Source organism: Misgurnus anguillicaudatus, chromosome 22 (genome assembly GCF_027580225.2).
Source record: "Misgurnus anguillicaudatus chromosome 22, ASM2758022v2, whole genome shotgun sequence".
Classification (NCBI taxonomy): domain Eukaryota; kingdom Metazoa; phylum Chordata; class Actinopteri; order Cypriniformes; family Cobitidae; genus Misgurnus; species Misgurnus anguillicaudatus.
The window spans coordinates 4070322-4096391 of NC_073358.2; the positions used below are offsets into that span (position 1 = coordinate 4070322).

At 36.1% G+C, this 26070-nt stretch overlaps 2 protein-coding genes across 2 annotated transcripts; one reads left to right on the forward strand and one right to left on the reverse strand.

Annotated features, from left to right (window-relative positions):
• Positions 1–74: 74 nt before the first annotated feature.
• On the reverse strand, positions 75–13872 carry prpf4 (pre-mRNA splicing tri-snRNP complex factor PRPF4). The gene is made up of 13 exons (XM_055200463.2): positions 13720–13872; positions 12908–13104; positions 12598–12784; positions 5771–5858; positions 5605–5684; positions 5324–5417; positions 5140–5234; positions 4983–5041; positions 4656–4869; positions 3120–3242; positions 1755–1862; positions 1555–1673; positions 75–1209 (listed from the first exon to the last, which is right to left on the reverse strand). Exons 2-13 carry the CDS (start codon positions 13068–13070, stop codon positions 1016–1018), a joined length of 1524 nt encoding a protein of 507 aa, XP_055056438.1. The 5' UTR covers positions 13071–13104; positions 13720–13872; the 3' UTR covers positions 75–1015.
• Positions 13873–14856: 984 nt separating this feature from the next.
• On the forward strand, positions 14857–23843 carry orai2 (ORAI calcium release-activated calcium modulator 2). Its single transcript, XM_055200466.2, has 4 exons — positions 14857–15004; positions 17714–17759; positions 19343–19578; positions 21941–23843. Exons 3-4 carry the CDS (start codon positions 19348–19350, stop codon positions 22511–22513), a joined length of 804 nt encoding a protein of 267 aa, XP_055056441.1. The 5' UTR covers positions 14857–15004; positions 17714–17759; positions 19343–19347; the 3' UTR covers positions 22514–23843.
• The last annotated feature ends 2227 nt before the right edge of the window (positions 23844–26070 follow it).

Below are 26070 nucleotides of genomic sequence, written 5' to 3' on the forward strand. Positions count from 1 at the left end.
ATGGTAAAAAGAAAAATGTATATCAGGGTACAACGTAATGTTTGTTTTAAGCACTACTAAGTCTACACAGAACATTTGATATTTTATATTTTTAATCAAAGCGAATTGTCAAAGACTGGACAACATGTCAGCATGAAAATGCAATTTACAAATCTTGTGTTCTGCTGAAGCCTTAAAAAACTAGAAAATAAAAACAGAATTGTAAGTTAAAGCAATACTCCCAGCCATATATCAAAATCACCCAATGATGTACTCATCCATCATCTTTCAGAAGAACACATTTGGAGCTTTTCCAAGCTTATAATGGGAGAAAACAGGGCTCAGAAAACTTTGAAGCTCAAAAAATTGACATATGTAATACACGCGGCTTCAATTGATTAATAAAGGTCTTTAGCGGGTAATCGATGGGATTTTGTGAGAAAAATATCCATAATTTAAACTTTGTGGGCTATAGTGGCTTGCTTCCGGTAACGACGCCATCTTGGTCTCACGCGATTCACGAGTCACTGCGCAAAGTACCCATGGCAACAAGCGCTCACTACGCTAAAACTCTCGCGTGAATCCAAGATGGCGCCGCTACCGGAAGCTAGCCACTACGGTTTACAAAGTTTATATTTTCTTACAAAATCGCATTAATTACCCTTATGTTAACCCATTGGAATTCTTCTGTGAAGAATGAATGCACTTTTTGAGGTTTTAAGTCACAAGTTGTTCCCTAAACCCTGTTTTCTGCCATTATAAAGCTTGGAAAAGCAAGGACATTTAAAATGTGTTCCATCTGAAACATGATGGACATATGCATCTCAAATTGCTTGAGGGTGAGCATCATGGGGTCATTTTGATATTTGGCTAGAGTATCCCATTATATGACAGTATGATTTATGCCTTTGAAGATTTCAACATACACCTAGGTTGGTATAAAACACATTTACTCTCAAAATCAAAAGACATCCCTCTCAGAAGCAATGTAACGTCCCTCGAACACTCAAGTGCCCTCAAAGTAGAAATTATCATCTTATTCTGACATCCATAGTTTGAAGGTTCTGTCGTAGGAACAGGTCGCAATAAGCTGTCCATCGGGTGAAATGTCAAGCCCCATAACCTTGCCCTCATGCCCCGCTAGAGTCTTCAGAGGAGACCAGCCTGGATGTGTCCACACCTTGGCTGTGTTGTCATACGCACCAGACAGCAAGTAATGCCCATCCGTAGCTAAAAGAAAAAGACGGCATTAGCTTGACATCATTCTACGATGTTACCAAATTCATCACAAGGGGTTGTAAAGATGTATAAAGTATAGGTAGACAAGTTGATTTATTAATGTCCTCAATGTTGGGATGATCTTGTTTACAGATGCAAAAGAAAGCCACCAGGTGTTGTGATGAACTCAACTTTAAGTTGGGAATTAATAAATCACGTTGAATGTAATTTAATAAATAGTAAATGTGAATGTTTAGTAAGTGAAGCTGTCAGTTTTGTGAAGTGATGATAAATAAGAGTGACAGGTGAACTATGGGTGGTAATGCTGTACAATTAGCATGGATCTTGAACACCTACGCTGGAACTTGACGGACGACACAAGGTTTTGATGGGCGGGAATCGTGTATATACACCTCCTCTGCCGAAGGTCCCACACTTTACAGGTGTTATCTCCACTTCCTGTTGCCACATTGTAGCTACACGAAAAAGATTGCACAGTTAAAAACAAAGAATAATCTAGCGAGAATATCAGCAAATATTGGCATGCTCTTTATTACCCATTTGGTGAGAAGTTGATGCTGTATATCTCTTTGAGATGACCCTCCAGGAACATCACGCAACGGCCAGTCCGCAGGTCCCAGACACGAGCGAACGCGTCCAGACCACTGTGTGTGAAACAATACCCAATCACATGTAAATATAAACTGTATTTCTAAACATTCATTCAGCTAAGCAGGTTTATTGAATTGTAGCAATATGGAGTGGTGTAAACTTTGGGCTGGTAATGCAAATGCTGTATTAACTGTAGTTTTTGTTTTTCTATAATATCATGTCAATGTCCTTCATTAACAAATCTTTATTTATTATGGACTACAGATTAAGGATTAGTGTTCCTGTTGTGCTCAATTAGTAAAGCGTTGGCTTCATCATGTGATAGATTTCTAGTAAACACACATTACTGATAAAATGTATACCATGAATGCACTGTACATCTCTTTGCATATAAGCTTCTGCCAAATGAATACATGTAAATGCAAAGATTATGTTTTAAATAAATGAGAGAAAAGATTTCATTAACCTGCATGAATTTAACTATAAAAAGGCAAACTACTGCTGACCATGCAACATTTGTGAAGGCAACAATGCTCAGGGTTCCCACACCTTAGTTAACTTTAAATTCAAGGACCTTTCCAGGACGTTCCAGGTCCAATACCCTTAAATTCAAAGAATAAATGTGGAGACAAATTTCAAGTGAGAGCAAGGTTACACCGTGTTACCCCTTTAAGATACATTGTTAAAGTTCCCTTTTGAGGGAACCTGCGCTGCGTCACTGCGGTGACACTTTGGTGACGTCTCCAGGGGTAAGTGCGTCTGAATCAAATTCAACCAATGGTGAGGCTTAATGACAAAGACAGGGTGATGCGGGAGCCAGGAAGTATATCGCTATCTGAAATATTGCCAACGACGGCGTTATAGGGATGCAGGAAGTATGGCAAGAGAGACGCAGCGTCTCGTTCCCTTCACAAAAGTTACATACATACCCAGAGACGTTTTCATGTGTCAAACACAACTATGCAAAAAAGCATTTTGGCCGTATGAATCAACATTCACATACAGAAGATATAAGCATTTAAAGTGAACAGTTTAGCAAGTGTGCTTAAAAAGTCTAGAATTTTTATGATATTATCTTACACTACACAGGGAATAATATGGATTTTTTCCAGAAAACTTCTTGCATAAAATAGATTCAAGCACTTTCAATGGCCTGTATCTATGTAGGTATTTTTTCAAAAACTTTCCAGGGCCTTGAATTTTTTCCCCCAGATTTTCAAACTTTCAAGGATTTCAAGGCACCGTGGGAACCCTGAACGCTGCGACTGTTTCTTTATAGCACAGTGGAGTTTTTAGCGTAAGACCCTCACCCAGTTCCTGCGAGCGAGCCGTCTGGGTGGAAGTGAAGATCGTGGACTCCTTTACTGTGACCCTCCTGATGCAGAATTTCTTCTTGAGCTTCAAGATCCCACAGCCGCCATGAGTTATCATAACTTAAAAAGAAACAATAGAAAATATTTTAGAAAAGACTAAACTTTTGTAAAAGAAAATATGACAAAGCAGGGAGATATCTGTACAGCGATTTTCTTTCTAAAATAATATAGCTTCTAAGGCTATATTGATGGCGACAATAAAATCTATTTAATTAAGACTAGAAAAGATGTTTAAAATTAGTTTAATCTAAAATTGGTAGAACTATGTTTGGGTAACTTGATTAAAAAGTATTTTTTCAAAAGTATTGTACAATAAATCTTTTTCCACAGCACCTTTACGAAGAATTAGGGCAGCAACTAACGATTATTTTTATAATCGATAATCAGCGATTATTTTTCAGATTAATCGACTAATCGAATAAAAACATAAATATTACTCATTTAGCTATAATAAGGGAAAAATCGAATTAAGGCAGTAAAAATTGGGGTATTCACGTGTAGAAGTGTAGTTTTAAAAGTGCTAAGTACAGAGTTTTACTAATATAATAACTTGATGATATTACGCAGCAGCTGAAAATAGTCCCCTTATAACTTTCAATAGCAGAGGACTATTTTCGGGCAGTGCGTAATATCATTGCGCCTCCATGTTATGGCAGCAAAATCCTTGATTATTACGCCAGAATGAGAGTATAGTTCCTAGTCATATCTGCCTATAAAATCGCAACTTTAAATTTTTTGTCGGTCTTACTACACGATATAACTACAGAAGAGTTAAGTTTTAAATAGGAGAAATATCGAAACTCTTTGGTTATTTTTTAGCACGATGCTAATGGTCTAATCAGATTCAATGGATTATGCTAAGCTATGCTAAAAGCGGTACCGCCAGACCCAGAGATCGGCTGAATGAATTCCAAAACTGTAAAAATCAAATGTTTAACTCTAGGGGAGCTGGAAAATGAGCATATTTTCAAAAAAGTGGAGGGTCCCTTTAAAACAACCATAGACGTGCCTCCTTTAAAGAAGAAGGGCCTTCATGGTACCACGTCTGCTGATACTTAGTTTGTGGTTCAATACTATTTTTTAGGAAACCCTACAACAATTAGAAAAATACAAACTTTATATTAATACATACTAATATTAAAGCATGAAATGCAATCTAAATAAACCATCCCAAATACCAACAACATTGATTAAAAATAATTTTTCAAAAGTATTGTATAGTGATTTTCACAGTAAATCTTTTATTAATTAAATAGTTTATTAAGGTTTCATTTCATTCTTCATTTTAACCAAATCCTTCCATCTTGAACGCGCAGAAACAGTTTAAACGTAGCCGAATTCAAAACTCTGCAGAAAGGCCAAGGACCTAGCTGGCAATTTTATTAATTTTGCCGATTAGTTGTTGCAGCCCTACAAAGAATATTGCTTGCATGAAAGATTCAATTATATTGTACTATTATACAAAAATATTACCAAGTTGTGCCCAAAAACCGTCCGGATGGGTGCCAGGCCACTCGTGCCACCCTCATGGAGTGCCCTTCGATGTCTGCTACAGGCTCATCACTGTCTAAACTCCAGAGTTTAACAGTGCCGTCCGCAGCACAGGAGGCCATATTGACATCTGACTCCTCCAGCGTCAGTGTGGCTTGAGGATGAAAGCTAATGGCTCCTACGTTGGTATTGTGACCTGAAGATAAAGAAGTGAAATCAAGGCTTTCTTTAAATTAACACACTGAAACTTTGAAATAAACAACATACAAAAGATGGACTGTCGTAACATTAAAACTAGAAAATATTTACCCCTTAAAGTGCGAACGAGTGTACAATCTGGGACTTTCCACAATTTACACAAACCACTCCTACAAGAGGGAACATTTAATGGGAATACATTTTACTACACATAATATAATCATTCAATCAAAAAATAAATGAATAAAAGAAATCATTAATAACATACCAAGATGCCGTCACCAACATCTTAGAGTTGGGGCTAAACTGGCAGTAGGATATTGGACGGTCATCGCCAATTTGGCTGCAGAAGTTATTTAGATTCTGAACAAAACAAAATAACATTAACTATTATATATACACAATATCACATAACTATTCAATTTTTACACATTTATGACATGCGGTCGTACCCTAAGGTTCTTGTGAAGCTCTTGTTGTCGAACTGTTCGTATAGATTCTGGAACTTCTTTAAGGGCTCTCGCATCATCTAACCTCTGCACTGCTCTAGAGCAAATAAAAACAGATCCCATATGTTAAACGTGCAAAATAAATATTTTGATTTTATATTAACGTTGGGTATATTAATATGTATGATGTTTTTCTTTTATAACCCTTTGATAGCGTCTATGGCCAAGTTCATGGCAAGAACCAGGTTTAATGTTAAACTATGACACAAACTAATTTTGTTTACCTGGGCAGTGAATACTTGGCCAACCATAGACGTGCCTCCTTCAAAGATGAAGGGCCTTCATGGTACCACGTCTGCTGATACTGCGCAAAACACATGCAAAACAATTCTCATTCCACGAGTCTGTCAAAACCATTGGAGTTTATAAAAAAGTCAACAAAATGCTTACTTCATCTTGACTGCGTTTTCCTTTATCCTCTTCTTTCTTTGATTTTTTCAAGGCGTCAGGACCAACCACCGAAAGAAAATTTCTCAATCTGTAAATGTAATCAGACCCGAAATTTCAGAGAAAAAAATATTGTAAAAGTCCTTAAAATTGTTTTTATAATATTACAAGGCCTATTTATGTAACAAAGCTAAAATGTTTCTTTATATATAACATAAGATAGATATATATTTTAGGAAATGGGTTATTTTAGGGAAAATTAATCATATGTGTAGGTCCTTGCCATCATAAAGTTTTAGACAAAAATGATGTGTATTGTTTATACCGTGAACTATGCCTAATGCTCACAAATCTATGTTTATAACAATTAAATTTTTTTGTTGTTTGATAATGTCATGGGTATTAAAAAAAAAAAAAAAAAACTCACACCAACAATAAAAAGGCAAGACATTAGGGGTGTGCCAACTGACGAGATACGAGATCCATGAAAACAAGATTTTTACACTTTTTATTATTTTATTCAACTGAAATCACCTCATTTTAAAATGCTTTACTAAATTAGGACTGTGACTAACAAGTATTTTTGTAATTTATTATGAAGTAGTTTGATACATTTTGGGTATTAAATAATAAATATAGACCCATGTGAGCAACAACCTTTAAAATGACATACACTATAACAATGATAAGGTAATAATAATATTTGGTTAAAAAAAGTATCTGCATCACATTTTTTCAACAAAAACCTTAAAATATATATAATAAAAGCAAACAATTATACTACTATTATAACAAATACCTGCAGAGGCCGCCGACAGCCTAGCGATTGTTATTTAACTTTCATTAGACTGAGAACATGCAAACAATGGGTCTGATTCATTAAGCATGCGTACGCACAAATTATGTGTGAGATGTGCGTACGTATTTACGAACAAATCGAGATTCAACAAAAACTCTCGTATCAAAATAAAAAAAATAAAACCACTCGTACGCAATAATCACGTACACTATAATCAAATACGAGGCTATAATTATAATGTTTATAATAATGTTGATATATAAAATTTACATGATTATATTTTACAGTGTTTCCGCTATATACATTCAACCGTGGCGGGCCGCCACGCCTAAAACATCCCCGCCACGCCTGCGGTTGTGGATAGAAGGGATACAGCAAACGAAATCTCGCCTGATGAGCACTGTTTTATCCTAATCCTTCACCCAAACCCAACTCTAAACACAAAATTTCACAGGATTTTAGGATGTATTTGTCTCTCATTTAGCCAGAGCCGCTGTTTTCATCCTAAAAATCCTACCTCCAAATCTAATCCTAAACTTTTCAGCATTTTCTGTATCCCTTCTAGACAAAACCCACGGCGGCAGCTCGCAAAATAAATAAAGCTACCGAAATGTCCCCCCTGCCAGACTGGCTGTTTTAAAGAAATAAATTCCTTTCTGGATTCGCGTTGTTCACTCATTTATAATAAATAAATCTCCTAAAATATTATCATTTCCTTCATGGGTTTAGTTTCATGCACAAATAGATTTAAATCAGATGATGATTAGGCTACGTTTCTGTTTTGAGAAATATAATAAAATAAATAAACCTACACGAAATATGTTACAATTATCAGATTGACAAAACGAATAAAAAAGTATTTGAGTTGCTGTTCTTTTTTTGTGAGGCGCTGTTAAACCAAAGCAGCAGAAAGCACGTAATGTTTTTAATGATTTTAAATAAGCACAAGGTTTTCTCCTTATTGTGAGTTTACACAAATAAAAAAAACAATTTTCAGTTTCGAATGTTATTTTACTTTTATCTGTATGGCAATAAATTAAGGGTATTTTAAGTTGCAAAGTCATCACGCGTATGCTTTTCACATGCGCATATACACGGACGCAGCGCAGGGCTGCGAGAAAAGACATTATTAAACTTTCGATTTAACAGATTACAAGTTTTTTGGACATTCATTTGGAATCACTGTACTCATATTATCAACTTATCAGGCAATTAGTTATTCAGAATATAGACTATAAGCGCAGCGCGCTGCTGACCGCCCAGCTGTCAGTCAATCTTCTGTGCCTCAGATCGACCCTCACAAAGTTTCACATTAAATGATAAGATGTTTGTCCAAAAACAAAAGGCTAAACACTGAATACTACTTATATGGGGCTGCAAGACATTAATAGTCAAATCTGTTTGGAAGGAAACTTACATTATTCCCGTGGAAGAGACGGACGTTGGTAATAAAAACTTGAGGCAGACGGTGAGACGGTTTCATATATGTTTTCAGACAGCAGGATCGGGGTACCCGCGGGTGAACCGCATAATATTTGATGTAACGGGTGTAATAATATTAACGTGTCATTTGCGTTGTACATGCAGGTCGGGACTCAATAAGCAAGAGTAGGCTAAACTGCAGGTCTAACATCCAAGACCAAATTCGACTCGATTCCGATAGGTAGCAGTTTTTAAATGGCTTATTTGTGTTTAAGCTCTGTCTGAAGAACGTTAAAGTAGAGGTCTGCGCGGGACACAATTTTCAGTCCCGCTCCCGCCCGCACCCGCAATGTTCAGTCCCACTCCCGCCCGCTCCCGCAAAGATTTTTAATTTTTAGTCCCGCTCCCGCCCGCATCTGTGATATTTTGTCCCGCTCCCGCCCGCAAATGCCCGCAGGCAGGATGGATGGATGTTTACTTTCTGTCTCAGGAAAGGTCTTAAAAAAACGTGCGTGCACATATAATTCCTTACCAATACATGGTAACAGGCCTAGATGGCTAATCGGACAAGGAGAATTCCTGATGGGCCGGTCTGTTTTTTTGCAACGAGGCCGGTTGTTGTCATGCCACCAGGTTGAAGGTTGCTGTCATAGGCTGCCTGCAGTCACAGCAGCCCCACCACTTTATGCCCAAATTGATTGTGTCCTGAGTCCCGACCACTTATTGGAAGAATTTTTGCATTCGAGTCCATTAACTTAACATCTAAAATAAATGGAAAACGCAGGACGCACTGAATTTCTTCTTTTCAATGGTTCGCCTGAAAATACGAGTTTTGTTTCAGACGTGTCTATATTTGAGTGCGCTTGCCGCGCATCAAGATTTAAAATAAACATGGCAACTTGATGCGAACGGTCTCTAAAAAGAAAAGGATATACAAATCGTAATTTTTTAAGTCATAGATGTAACAATGAATCGTCTGTGAATAGTCATAAATCATCTATTGCAAGAGTATCAACAATCTATTTGATGCAAAACTCATCAGTTTATTGGAAAATAAAGTAAGTTTCATATATGATGTTATAAGTAAAAAAATCCACTATATTAATTCTTTTTGGACACAAAGTATGCGTATCTTACGACGTTATTTACCTACATGAATAACATGGTATAATTACTAATAAAAAAATTAAAAAGATTTGATAAAGCTTTGATCAATCTTGCATATGTATTATAGGGGTTTACAAACTTTTTCAACCCAACAAGTAATCTCAAGACCCACCATTTAAAAAAATAGAAACAAACACATTTATTTCCTTTCAGTAGTTTTTGAATAAGTTTAATTGAATAATATTTTAAAAAGTTCTGAATTTAAATATAAATTTCATAGTGTGGCCAATTAAAATACACTTGGCGAATAGAGCAATAAAATACAGCATCTTTTAAAAATAAGCTGCTGTCTGAGCAAGTGTAATTGCAGCATTTACACGCTCCTCTGCTCTGATCTCTTTTTCCAAATTGTTCTTTAAAGTCAGAATGTAAAAATAACATGGAGACTTAACTTACGTTCTTACAAAGATGTGTTGGATTTAGGGATATGCAGGTGAGGATTTTTTTCACCTTCTGAATGTATTAAACACACCGCATATTTTAAACGAAAATATATTTGGCAAAGACGTTTAAAATCCTACCCAGTAGGCTACATTAAATATTTCCATTTCTTAATAAAATGAATTTGTTAAATGTTTGTTAATTATTATTCATTATATATATCAGGGGCGGAGTGGGACCAAAAAATCTACCGTGAAATTTCGTATACCACCGGCCCTCCGTGTTAAAAAAAAGGTCTTGTATTTGTAGTAAAACGGTAATACAAATCGCAATCAATCTGCAAAAAAAAAAAACATTTTCATAATAATAATAAAATCATCAAATCATGGATAATTTCCCAAAATAAGTAACTTTACAAAATGATACCTGTTTGAAAGACGGAGATTACATAACAGAGCGAGGCTAGAGATGAACGTGCTCATAAACGGGAGTAATATGTGGAATACTTTCTTTACATCTTTGAAAAACTGTAAGAATTTTTCCTTTAAATATAATTTTTGTCATATAAAGTTTTGAGAGATAATAATGTTTTTTTTCCACGGTGATTGCTCATTTATTTTAACGTGTTTACCTCGCGCATTTACCTCAGAGTTTATTTCAGTTATTTTGCTAATAATACAATTTACATGCCAGTCCTACTTCCTCGTCTTTTATTCATTTCATTATGCTGTTATATTAAGTTATGTGGATATTTATTGGCATATAAGACGTTAATTGCCGTTATATACTCTCGACTAATATTCAAATCATATGCGGAATAATGTGTGCATCTTTGAATAACTGTAAGAATACAGTTAATCCTTAAAAATAATTTTTGTCAAAGTTTTGAGAAATAATAATGTTGTGAGGATATATATTGCCATATTGCAGTTGAATACACTCGTTTATAATATGAATTATATTCACATCAAGCCGCCAGACGGGGTTGCTATAACTCGCAATGTATAACTATTATCAGAGCGACCCTTGCAGCCTCAAAATCAACACCAATAAAATAGTAGGCTTACAATGACAAACTCACTTATATTAAACAGTTTGTTTTATTAATAAAACGAATTCGATGGATGCTATCTGCGTTATAACGAAAAAATGAAAGACAAAATTTTCCATTACTAAGAATGCTTAATATATATATATTTTTTTTTTGTTAAAACAGAACAAAATTAGTAAAATGACTCACTTATTAAACAGAACGTTTAACAAAAACTAATAGACAGAAAACATTTACCCATCTTTTAACAAATAAATCTAAAGTTTTGTAATATAAACTAATATTTAATTTGCGGGAGTGCAGCGTATCATCCCTCCCGCCCGCACCCGCAAGTGCATCTCTTTAATCCCGCCCGCTCCCGCAATGACCATTCAAAATTTGTCCCGCGCCGCACTGTTTTGCATCGGGACCCGCGGGACTCCCGCGGGACTCCCGCGGGAGTGCAGGCCTCTACGTTAAAGGTTTATATTTAGCTGCGCGATTTGCGGTGTGACCGGGTCGGGCTCTTTATGTCAAACAGGCTGAATGTGGAATGCTGGAAAAAATTGCTGCTGATGTCGGATAACTGGTCAGGTTTTGTGTCAAATCACAGCGGTGCGGATTATCAAACAGGACTGTGCGTGACTTTGCAACAGCTCTGTAACGCTAAACATGAGCAAGAACTTGCACACAACATTAAAACTACAATGAACGATCCGTATGAAGCTATAAAACTTACGTATTTTTTAAGAAAATACAGTTTAGATTAAACATAGAAAAGCAATATGCTATAAATATAAGGAAAAGTAAATGACAGCATGAAAATGATAAAAAATACATGTTAGTTTACTGTAGCCTATATTCTACTTAAAAAAAAAAAAGTACATTTATAATCATCATGGGCGCCCCCTGCCGCCACAGCTGGAAAAAATCCTAGAGGAAACACTGTTTTATATTATAATATCTTCTGTATTATATATTATTATACAAGATCTGTATTATTATTATTATATACACATTATATTATACATTATTATAGCTTACTTTTTTCCCACACATATAAAGAAGATGCACATAATGATCAATTGTTCACGATTTCCTTCCTCACTTTTAAAATTTCTATATAAAAGCGTCTGTTTAATGCCTAATGTAATGAGAAGTCCAAACGTCAATCACTTGATCTCCTGAATGTTTTATTTTAGATTCAGATACGGGTCTCTGTCATATTAATTAAATGTAAAATTTGTTAACGCATCCAATAGTTCTTTAATATTACTCTGGATGGTGGACAGCACTGGCTTTATATGGAGCTGGTTTGGGCGTGTTTTAAGCAAATTACCAACCTCGTGCCGCTCATGTACAACACTCCAAATTCACTAACATAAGAACAAGTATAAGAACAAACTCATGTTGTGAATTAGGCGGAATGTTTTTGTGAGAAGTTCAAGTGTGCGTAATACGAAAAACTTACGCAATTATTAGTGATGGAGACCCAATGTTTAAATCCACTTTATATTTAATATTTGTCCACTTCTTTACAATAAAAATTATACAGCCACTGTAATTCTTGAGCAAGAAAATGCAGACATTAAATCATGTAAACTGAGAAGCTTTACACGTTAATAATTAACCACCCCAGACGTTAAGTTTCCAAACGAACATTATTGGACACCAAAACAAAAAAGCACATGCAATAAGAGACAGAATAATATAATGCATGCACTGTAAAAGGTGCAAACTCAACTTTACGCTGGTATCAGGTATTTTTCACCACGATGTGACTTTTTAATCTAGCAAGATCTTATTGCACAAGATCTCGTCACACCCCTACGATCTCATCACACACCCTACTGCAAATAATAGTCCATGCATCCCTCACTGACTGTCAGATGACTACTGTACATAATAAAAAGCAGTCACTTGACAAAATCACACGATTTGGTGTCCCTGCCTGGTAACTGGTGTGTAATATGATTAAAATCTTCTGTTTAAACTGTCCACCAGGCGGTACCACAATAATTGGCCACTCACCTCTCCCGTCTCTCCGCAGGCCCCTCCCCAAACAGCGTGATTGGCTCGCCAAGAGATCGCAGACAGGCCTTGACCTCCACATCATCAGTGGAGACCGTGATCTGTCTGGCTCGCTTTCTACGCTCAAACTCTGCCAATACTTCAGCCTGTCGATCACTTATGCGGTCCTCCATTTCCATGAACTCGCCTGAGGAGAAAACAAACTATTTACTATCACAGATGCACAAAATTTTGTTTCAGAAATCAGTAGTAGTTAAGAAAGTTGATCCTCTTGATTTGTCAGTTTTAATTAAACACCATTTCAACTTACCGCTGGAGATATTAATATTTCCAGCATCAATGCCAGCTTTAACGGCATCTTTAGCAGTGGATGTTGTTCCTTCACGGCTAAGACGCTCTCTCTCTTTATCTTCGAGGCTTCCATAGAAGATCCTGGACTTTTTCACAACTGGGGCTTCGTCTTCATCCGACATCTTTTCAAGAGAAAATGTCCGGCAGAGTATCTAACTAAAAAAGCAAGATAGTACTAGATTATAATCAGTTTTAAGCACCCTATCCATTACTTATGCTCCACTTATATTTAGAGATGCACCAATGTATTAGCTGCCGATATTTATCGGCCATTTTTTGCTTAATTTATAAGCATCTGGATATCGGTTATAGCATGATAATATAGCATAAAGGTCAATATCACAAATCAATAGGCACCAAGTTTTGTATGTATAATGTCAGTTGCATTAAATTATAGTATATATTTTATAGTAATTCATTTATTTGTTAATGTGTACTATAGTATTAGCTATAGTAAATTGAAAAAAAATACTGTAGTAACGTTAATATTTACTACGGTAGGGTTCAGAAACATAGTATCTAGGAATTTCACTACAGTAAATGCTTTAGTATACTTCTGTTTCTGTGGGACGAGACAGGAATCATATACATTGATGTACCTTCTTGTAATTCCATGTAGATACCATAGTAAATAAATACACTACTATGGCATTACAATCTACCATACCACCACTTTACCATAACACCGCCACAATCAATGCTTTTTGCATAAAGCCATGCTAAATTTTATGCGTGATCAATAACGTTCAACTAAATAAACTGTTTACTTACCCCTTGTCCTCCTTCACAAGAACAAATATGTTCTCTTTAAAATTATGTGTTTATTTAAAAACTAAAGTGCACTACAAACACGATCAGGCAACGCGGGCACACGGCGCACAATATGTCGTCATATCCGTTCGGCTTCATTACAAATAGCGACATCTAGCGGCTAAATTAATGAATTAACCTTTGTTGCAAAGTATGCTACATGTAATTTTTCTTGGACACAAAAACTTTCAGAGCACAGAAAATATACACAGATATCAAAAACAAAATAAAATAGATCTAAGTCTACACAAGTCCAATAAAAATGCACGATTGTCAAAAACACCTGTGTGTTTTTATATAGATTTTGTACGTTTTATTCTAGATTACTGCGTATTGCTTTTGAAAGGCAAAATTTTTTTATTTTTTCTATTTTTATTTCCAGTTTGAGAAGCACGAGCTCTTACAAATACATTTTAATAATAGATGTACGAAATAATACAATACAAACAATTACGTTACATCCGCCTATTGTGCTAGCTGTGTGTTGCAAAGTAAACAAAAATGACTATTATTAATAATAATAATAATAAAAACGTTTGTTTAGCTAATTTTCTTTTACACGCATTCAAATTTTATCGTTTCAGATAAAGTATTTACTTGCTAGCTCAAGCGTTCGTTGTTGTTGTTGTTTTAAATGTGATTATTTTTCTTACCCCACAGGCAAATAGCTTTTTCTTGCTTTGATGTTTAATTTTTCTTAAAGCAAGACACGCAGTTGTATTATTTTGCTTCTTGGGTAACCTTGTTTGTTTTGTTTTAGGACATAAATGTTTTTTTTAAAACTGAGCAAAAAAGACTCTTGTAGTTTAAACTTTTCTGTTACTAAACCCTATTGAATGTTTTTGTTAACATTAGGTTTTAACTCAATTATGTTTACTCCCAAATTTGTTTAAACATCCTTTTAAGACAGCGGTCACGCCCTCTTTGCGTAAAGAAGATCACGTGACACCGTTACAGCGCAAGAAAGAAGGCGTGTTGGGCTTTGTGCTGTTTTGCGCAGATTACTCAGCGTATGATATTAAAATATCGCGAGAGCATCTCAAAGGCTCAGCTTTTATATCGCTCTCGCGGTACTTCGATGTTTTCACTAAACAGTCTGCGCAGCATAAAGCCAACACGCCTAGCTAGTGAGCGGAAACGTGAGCGTGCAGCGGGGCAGTCCGTATCTACCCCTCTTAAGTCAAATCCACTGTTTATTTATTCCCCCTTTTGTGGATGTGGAGACAAATATTATAAAGCAGCAAAGGTAGGTGCTATGATCACATTTGACAGTTATGTGCATATAAATATGTGATTTGTGATGCGTCTCTTTAAAACGACAGAGGAGCGCTATCTGATATTCAGGAAGGGAACTTAAATCTAATGAGAAAAACATCAGTGGCTCTGCGGTAATTTGGTTTAGCTCTGATTTGCAAGTTAAGCAGCCGACAATGTCGTAAAAATGCGTATCTAGTGGACATCTATGCATAAATGCTCTGGACGCGGAGTTTTATTTGGGTCTTTTAATGAGACGATGCGCTTTGCGTCTGACGTGGCGCACTTTTGATGCCCATTTAAATAGCCGATGCACAGCAGTCACAATAATCTTTTCGAAGTTAAAAACTATAATAAATGCTATGTGAAGGTACTGCATGTCACACAGACTAGTTTTTATTTAAGCACCAGATCATTACCAAAGCGATACCACAGCATGTACTGTGGTACTGAATGATTATTGATTATTATGCAAGGTGATTTTACTATACCCAATGTATTACCATGGTACATATAAAAAAAACATGCAATTACCAAGCAATTTGTGTTCTTTAACTTTCATGTCAGCCTTATAAAAATTAACCATAATTTAACTATGGCACTTGTAGTAAAACCATAGTAACTACACCATCGTTTTACTAAAGGAACCATAGTTAAAGGGATAGTTCACCCAAAAATAAACATTTACTTCCATAGTATTATTTTTTATTTTATTTTTCCTACTATGGAAGTGAATGGGGTCCACGAACCGTTTGGTTACAAACATTTATCAAAATATCTTCCTTTGTGTTCATCAGAACAAAGAAATGTATACAGGTTTGTAACAACATGAGGGTGAGTAAATGATGACAGAATTTTCATTTTTGGGTGAACTATCCATTTAAACAATTATTATTTTTTTACATTTTAAATTTTTTTGTCATTACAAATGGCAATCAATCTACCAAAAATGTGGTTACTATACTTTTACTATAATAAAACAATGGTTAATTTTTCTAAGGGTTGGGGGACCCATGCAGACAATCTGTGTGTCTGTCAATAACATTTGCTATTTTTTCTGCATGGATTCGGGGTGCATATTATATAGGGTGGATCGGAAATATGTCTTTAACTAGGCCATAGTAGAAAACTAAATAACACGGGTTGTTTGGAAATGTTACAGTACATTTGAAAGCAGTCTTGCTTGTCTGGTGCAGATGGTTATGAAGATAATGATGAAACTGTATGAGCAGTCTGTTTTCAGGGAATCACAAATTATATCAGATCTACCAAAAAATCTACATTAAGAGTTTGAGTTGTTATTTTTTAGTAGATGCCACAGATTAGAAGTCTGTAGGTAACAATCAGTTTGTGAAATCTTATGTACCTGCTTAAAATATATAAATTAAAATATATACAGGGCTCAACATAAAGGACTGCCTGATGGCCCGGGGCCAGAGACGTAAGAGACGCTCGTGTCAGTAAACATTTCGCCCTCAGTCACTTATATTTTTTGCCTGTGGCTGTTTGTTTGTATATATTCCTATGCAATGTTACCATCGAGACACATTTAAAGTCATCATGAGGTTTCTCCTACCTTATTAGTTGTTGTGCACACTGTTGCGTGAAATTTCAGAATTAGAGTATACATAAAAAATCGCCAATTGTCTTAAGGTGCAGTGTGTAAATTTTAGTGGCATCTAGTGGTGAGGTTGCGAATTGCAACCAACAGCTTAGTCCATAGCTCACCTCTCGCTTCTGAAAAGCATAGAGAAGCTACAGTAGCTGCCACCAGTCAAACATGTCATCGTCGGTGACAACTTAGTAAAAAAAATTGTCCGTTAAGGGCTTCTGTAGAAAAATGGCGGCAGAAAATGGCGAGTTCCATGTAAGGGGACCCCCGGTGTATGTAGATAAAAAGGTCTCGTTCTAAGGTAATAAACACATAACGGTTCATAATGAAAGGTTTTTTTGCACCCCTGATAATACAGTTATGTATTTTATTTTGCATTTCTGTCAAGAGATCCTTCTAAAAATTACACACTGCACCTTTAACAAATTATGAATAATATGTAAAGGTATACAATTTATATTTGACTTTTGAATTATTATTTTATATGTGACGCTAAAATCTTTTTTTGGTGCGGCGGCGGGCAGTGAAAATTTAGGCACGTCAAGTGAAAACCAGGCCAGTATAAAAAAAATTTGCGTTGAGCCCTTATATAAAGTAATGAAGTACAGAATTAATTTAAATATTACATGAAAATATGTTGTGGGTTTTTAAGGCAGTGGTTCTCAAACTTGGGGCCGTGGCCCTCTGGGTGGCTGCAAGATTGTGCTGGGGAGCCCCAGTTTTATGACATTTTATAAAATACATTCATTAATCATATATCATAAATTCTGTGTAATCAAATCTCAGACCAACAGCACTACATTGTATAATTTAATGTTTTGTTTAATTCAAATTTTATGTTTTAGAATGTTTTATGTCATACATTTTCTTTGGGGGGGGGCCACAAAAGGCACAAGGGGGGCGCATGCCGAAAAAGTTTGAGAACAACTGTTTTAAGGTATTGGATAGGGCCTTGTAATTATTATGAAATGATGTTTGTTCTTATTTTTAATTGTGTAATGTTTTGAAGGTGACAATGTATTACACTGCCATTGTTTAAATTTTAAATAATTACTCATTTGTTCTTCTTACTGTTACTTTCTTAATTAGATATGTGTGGTGACAAACAGTCCTAAAGCAAGGCAAAGCCAGTAAGGTATGTTTCAGTTTCAAATGTGTGACCCTACCTGTGAAAACCCAGCTAAAGTCTTTTTTTATTATTTCATTTTACTGTTTCTACATTAAATCATCCTACATAATGTAAAGAACATTCCTTTAAAATGTAACCTTGATATCTGAGCTAGGTCATGTCAAAAATTGAAAACAATGATTCAAATCGAACTTTCATGCTCCTATAGACGGGTGATTCTCACGAAAACTTGGTTTTAAAAATGTCATGAAAGCATGAAAATGTAAAAATTGCTTACATTTACTTTTTTTCCCACCAGACATTGAAAAACAAAGTCTGGAGTAAATGGGAACATTAATTTAAAAACTTTTACTTATCATTTAACACTTTTTGTAACATAATTTAAAAAATTTGTCGCAAAAAATCTCATTACCGCAACAGTCAGAAAACATCAACACTGACATATTTTCAAAATGACATGACAAACCTGAAAGAACATAATTTGGAGATTCTGCACATGCATTTAAAATCAAAGTATTATGCTTCTATTAATTAAATTAACATTTAATAAGCATCTGTTGCGGTAATGATAATCAAAATGTCGTGTAAGCATTCTGACAAGACAATATTTCAAATTAACTGTAAAAAAATGATCTTACCTGGTAGCCATCTTGAAGTAACTGGTCCATGTGCTTGGTCACTCAAAATCAAACTTTATTAAAATTCTGTATGTGTGCTTAAACTGTTCTCAGAAAGTGTTGCGGAGGATGAGAACATCAGGCATGGACACATCATTTTCCTAATTTTTCTTCATTATTATTATACAAGAATATTCAGTAAATATTTTTTCTGTCATCTAAAGTAGTCTAGCAATACATCCATTTATTTTTTTACTTAATATTTTTGTGTTAATTTGATTAAATTACAACATAACGCATGTTCAAACACAGCCGGACACATTGCGGTAATGAGAATTTCAGCAGAAAATGAGATAAAATTTACAATTATAAATTCTTATGTTGAAATCACACATTGTGCAAGGTAGAACATAGTATTGTGTTAATTCTTATGCTTTTTAATGTTACTATATTACACATTTTAAAGCTAAAATCATTAGTGCCGTGGTGTTTCAATGGTTTCGTGAGAATCACCCAGACCCTTTTACTGTTTGTACACGATGACGTGGCAACGTATGCGTGCGCAGTTTGGCAACGGAAGTATGGCAAGAATCAGCAGTGAAGCAACTCAGACAGAAAAGTTATTTTAAAAAGATGACTTATTAACATTTTCAACACAGCTACCAGATCCATGTACTATAGTGGAGTGGATAGAAGATGTTAGCAGATGGCCAAAAATAAAGTTGCCAGATACATATTATATAAGTATATTATATTAATGCAACCAAATGCAACAACCTGACATTTTGATGCATAACAAACTTTCACGTTAGAACCAATGGGGAATAACACCATATCTGTTGCCAAAATGCACATGCAGCTGTGATAGTATCACGTGAGCTGTTAAAGGGTCTATTCTCAAAGATAAGACCATTGTACTTTTAGGTAAATTTAGTTGACTTTAACGAAAACATAATCTGCTTTTTTTCGCAGTTAATATGAGCAGTGAGCTGAACGTGCCAATGGGCTCTCCAGCTCCTGGATGCCCTGACAGACTGCAGGATGGCAGTGGAATGGACTATAGAGACTGGGTTCGCCGCAGCTATCTGGAGCTGGTCACGTCCAACCACCACTCGGTCCAGGCGCTTTCATGGAGAAAACTCTACCTCAGCAGGGCTAAGCTCAAAGCCTCCAGTCGAACCTCTGCCTTACTGTCTGGTTTTGCAATGGTAAGTTTTACTGTAAATAATGTACACTGAATGTATTTCTGTTCAAAAACAGCTGCAGCACATCAGAACTAAACACAAAGCTGGTCTCTTACCTTTGCCTTGGTCAGTGTGTGTGAGCTAGAGGTCTCACCGGTCCACTTAAATCCGAAAACCAGAGGTCCGATCCGATACCCAAGCGGGTTCGGATGTAAAAGTTTCACATGTACCTCGGACATGGGTTGTGTGTTATATTAGCAGCATTGGGTTTTGGGTGATTTAAAATTAATGTGTTTTTGCCGAACTAACTCACGTGTGTGCATCGAGTTGTGTGGCTGGCGGTAGGTTAATTTTCATTGAGCAGACCTGTTAATCAATTTTATATACACATTTTAGTGGTTACCTTGGTGAAAATAAATAGAGCAGCGGACCAAATTGGTTGTGAGGCCATCAGGGTTTCTTTCTGTCTGACTGGTGCATGTGGGCTGCAGACTGCACACCCGTAGGTTCCGTTACATTCGGGTCCAATCGGGTTAAAAAAATTGCCGTTGCGTCGGACCTGGGTCTAATTTTCTCAGGTTTCCGTCGGGTCGGTGTCTTTCTTAAAAAATTAATTATGCACCTCAGGTTCATGTAAAAAGGGATTCGGGTCATTTCGGGTCGGGTAAATTTCTTTGAACCAGAGAAGACCTTTGGTGTGCGTGTGTGCATCAACATTTCTATTTAATACTACTGCCATCTATAGGTTAAGGATATATTGCATCTTCTATTGCATTTTATATGGTTAGAAAAAAAATCTAAAATTATCTCCAAGAAGCCAATATTGCACCTTTACAGGTGGTATATGCAAATTCTTGCGGCATCTAGTGGTTAGATTGCGAAATGCAACCAACAGCTCAATTTCAAAACGAATACGGTAGCCGCCACAGGACAAACATTAAGTCATCTGAGACAACGTAGGGACGAAACACGCTCTGTAGAGCAGTTTGTCCATTTAGGGCTTTTGTAGAAACATGACAGTAAAGCTTGGCAAACGGCAAAAATGACGTTTGCTAATTGTATTGCATTTTTGTTTATAATTTTGTTTAATCAGTATTATTGAGATATATTTTTATATGTTATCAATTTTGTTTGCATGATGCGTTTTATTTATTTCATCATAACACTACGAATGGGTGGATGATTGTGGTTGTGGTTTGAATGAATGAGGGAGAGTTGGGTTGGGTGGGGGTGATTAAAACTTGTTTTGTTATTTTATTCTGTAAATAAGCAAATAAAAAATAAAAAAATGACGTCAACGTGGAGTGGGCAGTCGTGCGCGTTGGGTGTGCAAGACCTCATTTCGCATGGAGGTGTGCAAGGCAATTTTTGTGACTGGTCGGCTCTGCAATCAGCGATTTTGGCCGAACAGGCAAATCTGTGACGTATCTCTTTGATCAATCCATGTAAAGCAATGCATATACTATTTATCTGACAGTCTTAATGTAAAAACTTTACATATGATTAAGAATTATTGGCTTATATTTGTAGTAAATGTACCACTGGTTGAGGAATAAAATGCAAACCTTGAGATTTCTGTACTTTGTAAAACTTTAATGAAATGATAATGTTTAATAAAGACATATTTAAGAGATTGACGTTTTATTCGTGCTCTTATATTTATATATCAAGCTATGATGTTACAAGCACCAGGAACGACTTCTCTTTGTGTTTGTTTTTGACTCGATTGCTTGCGTCGCCCCCTGTTGTTTCAAAGAATAGTGCAACAGCGAGCACGTCAACTATAAACGCCTTGTCCGTTTGTTGAGATCATAGACCATAAAAATATGGACGTAGTGTCCGTGACGTCACTCATTGCTTTGTGAAGATCGTTTTTTAAGCTTAAAGTAGGCGTTGCCTGCCGTCGCCATCTTGGCCAGTCGATGAATTGCAGTTTAAGTCACTTACGTATTGGCTTCATTAGAGAGATCGGAAGGTTGCCCCTCGCGCACGCACGCTTTGCGGCCCAAAGCGCGACTATAAACAAAGCTTAAGGGGACCTGTGGTGTATGTAGATAAAAACGATACAGTTTATTATGTAAGTCTTTATACAACACCACTGATAATATAGTTATGTAAATTATATTACATTTCTGTCAAGAGATCCTTCTATAAGTTACACAATCCACGCTTAATTTTTCATTTTTTTTCAAATCCATGAACTACATTTACCAGATCTAAAGTTAATTACAACCCTTGATTTGAAGAAAGAAGTATTAAACAAACGTAAAAAGACCAAAGTTCATTTATAACCTTTAAAAATAAATCTTAATATCTCTACACCCTATATATTTTCTGTTTCTTTTTTTAACAACCATTTTCCATTTCCCAATGTTCTCCTGACCAGGTGGCCATGGTCGAGGTACAGTTGGAGATGCAGTACAACTACCCGCGATTCCTTCTCATTGCTTTCAGCGTGTGTACCACAATACTGGTGGCCGTCCACCTCTTCGCTCTCCTCATCAGCACCTGCATCCTTCCCAACGTCGAAGCGGTCAGCAACATCCACAATCTCAACTCCGTCTCCGAGTCTCCCCACGAAAGGATGCACTACTATATCGAGCTCGCCTGGGGATTTTCCACCGCCCTGGGAATTCTGCTGTTCTTGGCAGAGGTGGTGCTTCTCTGCTGGATCAAGTTCTTACCGGTTGACTCTGGGGCTCAGTCCGCGTCGGTTCTGGCGGCCCTGAAGCAGAACTGCACCACGCCCGTGGTCCAGCCAGGGCATAGCGGGTGGCAGGCCGCGTTGGCCTCCACCATCATCATGGTGCCGGTTGGAGTGATCTTTGTGGTGTTCACCATCCACTTCTATCGCTCACTGGTACGCCACAAAACTGAGCGGCACCATCAAGAGATCGAGGAACTGCACAAGATCAAAGTGCAACTGGATGGACACGAGCGAGGTTTGCAAGCGGTGTGATGTCCAGGATGTGAGCACATCTACTACTTTTGGGTCATATTTTTTACTTCTGAGGGGACACGACTTGTCGTCTGGTGGAAAGATAACTGAGAAAGCTTTACAGCAAAAAAGAGAAAGTTTACAAGATTTCAACAGCAAAGGGCTATTTATTTATATTTCTTTAGGCTGTAGGTCATTTGGACGTGCCATTTTTATGTTTTTGCCTTAAATGAGAAAAATGAATGTCATATGAATGCTTGCTTTTGTCTTCATTTAGAGTTTTGCAATGCAAACCTGGATCGATAGCGTGCCACAGACCATATGAGTTAAACTTGTTTTCAGTAAGGTTCAGACTCACTGCCAGAGTTTCTAATAAGAGTAAATAATCTAGCTTTTGTAATAAACATGCCTGTATGAGCTATGACACACCACTTACGATTGTCTATGTTTTTGCAGAGTTGTCCACATATTTTCCACAAAGGCTCCATTTTGTCATATTAAAGCTGCTGCATTTGACGCAACTATCGCTTACATTAGGCTTACATGTAATGCTGTATTTTTGTCTTGATGACGGTTCTGCATGTATAATATAATCAAGCACAAAAGAAATGTCCATATTTTACACAAAACCCAAGGGAAGTTGTTCCTGTGTGCTACTGAAATTTTCTCCATTAATGGTAAGAACAAAGATTACTTGCACCAAAATATGTAAAGAACAGGCACAAATACAAAGAAAAAACTTGACTGAGAAGAACAAATGGAAAATTACGAGCCGAGTTACAATCGTGAGTCGAATTCAGGAAAACATTCCAGTGGGACAAGAAGTTGCACCAATTTCTGCCTGCCTTAAATAATTGACAAACTTAAAAGTGCACTTGTAGTATAGTTCACAATTCATCCGTTCGATCTGCTGTAGCTATTCACAATGCGAGATTTACAGACGTTTGCTTTTTTATTTCATCTCTTACCACAGACGCTTTGTTTTGAATGCAAATATCATTGAATTAACTGTGTGAAGCACAACTTCTGTTACAACTGCACCTTTAAAGCGTAAATGCTCAAATAAGGAAACTTTGACCATATGTACTCTGCTTGTGGGCTTTTGCAAGCACTTTGCTCTTGTTGCGTGTGTGCAAATAAATACTTTGGTCATTTTTGATATTTCGGATGCATTGTGCCACACTGTCAGTGTAGATAAGCAATGGACATGTAGTGTGAAAGCTGGCGTCTTTATGTGGGGAATTATTATTATTAGAAGTGTTTTATTGAGTAGCATGTTATAACACACTTCGTCTGTACTTGTATGTTAATTTATGTCAAATAAACACAACCTATTTTGTTTACTTTATAATATTTGTTAATATTATTAGTGGTAAGAGCACTTAAATGCTGGAACCTTGGTATATTGCTATAATTTTTTATGGTTTTTTGCCCTAAAAGTGTCTGTGACCTTTAAATCTTGTTAAAAATGAGTCAACCAACAATAATCTCGTCAAACATGGCATATTTTAAACCAGTATGTAAAACCCCATTCTCATTTCTGGTGAATGGTAGTATATTAACTTCCTTTATGATGTGTATTGGAATCTTAAACTGATTTCAATACCCAGTTGTGCTTTGGGTGAAATGAACTTGTTGCTGATCATGCTGGAAACGTGTATGGTCGGGTTTCATAGCTGTGATTGGCAGGCGCACATGCACTGAGATTGCAGCTGGGGATAAGTTGACAGTGACTATGAAAGTTAAAGGAACAGTATGTAGGATTGTGGCCTAAACTGGTATTGCAATAACAAAACTTGTGGCTAAAACTGGTACTGCAATCACACAACTGGTGGCCAATACACAAAATGACAACATAAACATCAGTTGAGGGCTGCAACTCCACTTTTTAAATGACAATATCCTGGCCAGACCACTGTTGTCAGTGATATAAGTATTTGAAATGAAAATGATTTCTAAATGTCTAGTGACATATCAGGGCCATTTTATGATTCATTGATATAAATTTCTTACATACTGTTCCTTTAATTTCAAACTAAGTATGTCACACAGTGCATAAAACATAAATGGGTTATTGGGAAATGTCAATTTTTCTGTCCCTATAGCCTTTACAGAATTATTACACTTGAAAAACACTTTGGGGTTAAAAATTTGTACATTTTAAAATGAAACAATATGTTCTATGAACAAGTACACCTTCTTGATCCATCAATGTAGGAATGTTTGATTTTTATTAATTAATTAGAATTACAAGCACCACAGAAGTGCTTGTCCCCACAGTCATGTACAGGGAAAATGCTTTATTTTGAGATCAAAAACAGTGTTTTCTTCCATTTAAAATACAATAATGTGTCCATAACTATCAGATATATTATGTAAATTACATTAAAAAACAAAATGCTAAATTAATTTTATAAAATATATTATTAAAGTAGTGGTCCCCTGGAGTTGTGTCACTGGTGTTACCGTTTAACAAAAAAGCTCTTATTTTTAAATAAAAATCACATCACTTGACTTTCTTCTTTCACTTTCCTGGATATCTATGAAGAGAAGCCCATGGTAAGTCCACAGTCTCTTTTTAGTTATAAGATATCTTCATTTATCTCATGATTTCATATGAAGCTTTTAGTTTAAGTCACCGGCATGACCTCCTTTTTTATTGGAAAAAATTGTCACTGGTGTTACTGTCACTGGTGTTACCTTCCGCAAGGGTAACACCAGTGACTGGTGATTTGTTGTGTCACTGGTGTTACTGTGTTTTTTTCTTTCACATTAAATAAAATCTTTCACATGTGACATGATGGTAATTGAAATGCAGTGAATTCTGCTACACTTAAGAATTAAGCTTTAAAGCTGAAAAATATAAATAATATTTCATAAACACCTTTAATATTTCTAAAGAAGTAAGGTAACGCCAGTGACAAAAAAAATTGTGTATGCAGTCTTTAAGTACGTGCACACAAAAAATAAAAAATCATTAAGCTGTCAGTGTACTCATAGTCAACGAGTAATCTAATACTGTGGTCTAAATTTAAATGTTAGAAAAATAAATAAATTTTTAAGACATCTTGACATACCAAAAGTGGATGTTTCTTTAGAATGACCCAAAAGTGCTATTTTTTAGGTTTGCCAATATTATTGCTGTAATTTGAATGACACAGGTTATATAAGAGGAGCTAAACGCCACTAAACGCCACCTCTGTCAAAAATGAGATAATATTAACAGTGATCTTGGCACGTATATGTTCATCAAATACTTAAGCTTCAGATACACTTAATCCCAGCTTCAGGCCATTCAGAGATACCAGTTTGTTGAATCCATTAAGAGTCTGATAAAAAAATGCTTATTTACAGGAAAACGTCAGGCGCAGCACTAATACCTTGTTCACACTGTCAGTCCATATACGATTTTTGGTGCATATCCGATTTGACAGACCCACTGTCCATATTGTGTATCACAACTAATCTGTGCGTATAACGTTCTGCCGTGTTCCGGATTATCTGCACTGTTTCTATGGCAATGACGTCGCGATGGCACGACAATCTGTCTCGACGTCTGACGTTGTAGAAATATTCCC

What these genes read in the sequence shown, in the direction of transcription:
- orai2 (XM_055200466.2), top strand. Translation starts at nt 19,348, where the DNA reads ATGAGCAGTGAGCTGAACGTGCCAATGGGCTCTCCAGCTCCTGGATGC. An exon ending in TACTGTCTGGTTTTGCAATG is followed by an intron (nt 19,579 to 21,940) that starts GTAAGTTTTACT and finishes TCTCCTGACCAG; the next exon opens with GTGGCCATGGTCGAGGTACA.
- prpf4 (XM_055200463.2), bottom strand. Translation starts at nt 13,070, where the DNA reads ATGTCGGATGAAGACGAAGCCCCAGTTGTGAAAAAGTCCAGGATCTTC. An exon ending in ATGTTGGTGACGGCATCTTG is followed by an intron (nt 5,042 to 5,139) that starts GTATGTTATTAA and finishes TCCCTCTTGTAG; the next exon opens with GAGTGGTTTGTGTAAATTGT. An exon ending in CGGTTTTTGGGCACAACTTG is followed by an intron (nt 3,243 to 4,655) that starts GTAATATTTTTG and finishes TTTCTTTTTAAG; the next exon opens with TTATGATAACTCATGGCGGC.